General features: G+C 40.8%; 1 protein-coding gene across 1 annotated transcript in view; it reads left to right on the top strand.

Annotated features, from left to right (window-relative positions):
- Nucleotides 1-791, top strand: part of LOC101634656 (proline-rich protein HaeIII subfamily 1-like) — a 24755-nt gene extending 23964 nt beyond the window's left edge. Inside the window, exon 5 of the mRNA XM_012733460.1 lies at nt 528-791. Within this exon, the coding sequence (XP_012588914.1) occupies nt 528-665 (138 nt within the window). The 3' untranslated portion in view covers nt 666-791. The remainder of the gene's footprint in view (nt 1-527) is intronic.

Below are 791 nucleotides of genomic sequence, written 5' to 3'. Positions count from 1 at the left end.
GAGTGTCTACAAGTAACTGACTGTTCTAGACCCTGGACTGGAACTGAAAACAGGGCTGACAAGATGCCTGCTTTCCTGGCCCATAGATTTCTTAGCATGCAGTGCAGATTTTCTACTTCATGGTCTAGCCCTTTACAATTTTTTCCATTGGAGAAAATTGTCTTCCTTCAAAAGAAATAAGATTATCCAATAAGATAATTTTAAGTATCATAATTACCATAAGCAATATACTAGGTGATTAAAAGAAACCAGTTTTAGGGGTAGACATTTTATGCCCAAGAACAGAATCTCCAGAAAGATTTAAAAAAAATTTTGGTGAGAACTGTATTTCATGTGACTGTAAGAGATTCACATGTTCCTTTTGTTTCTCCACAAGTTGTATGGCTCTAAGCAGAATCATTATCCTCAGCCACCGAGGGACTGTTCTCTGTTGACTTGGCTGTAGGTGTGGTCATCCTTGCTCAGACTGCAATTGGGACTTTGGGGAATGTGTCACACCTCTGTCATTATACCTGTTCTGTTTTCAGGAGACCTGGGTTGAAACCATCCGAGCAAATCATCAACCATCTGGCCTTGGCCAAAACCTTGGTCCTTCTCTGTGGAGGGATCCCTCAGACAATGGTGGTCTTCGGGTAGAAATCTTACCTAGGCGATACTTCATGTAAACTTGTCTTTTACTGTCACAGAGTGGCTTGGGGAAGTTGCCTCAGTCTCACCTGTCTCTTGGGTGGTTTTCAGGCCATACATATTAATCCCACAAATTTTGGATTGGAAAAATTCAAATTAAAATC

Source organism: Condylura cristata, unplaced genomic scaffold (genome assembly GCF_000260355.1).
Source record: "Condylura cristata isolate star-nosed mole 26May11 unplaced genomic scaffold, ConCri1.0 scaffold00041, whole genome shotgun sequence".
Taxonomy (NCBI): Eukaryota; Metazoa; Chordata; class Mammalia; order Eulipotyphla; family Talpidae; genus Condylura; species Condylura cristata.
This window is presented reverse-complemented; position numbering and strand designations above follow the sequence as displayed.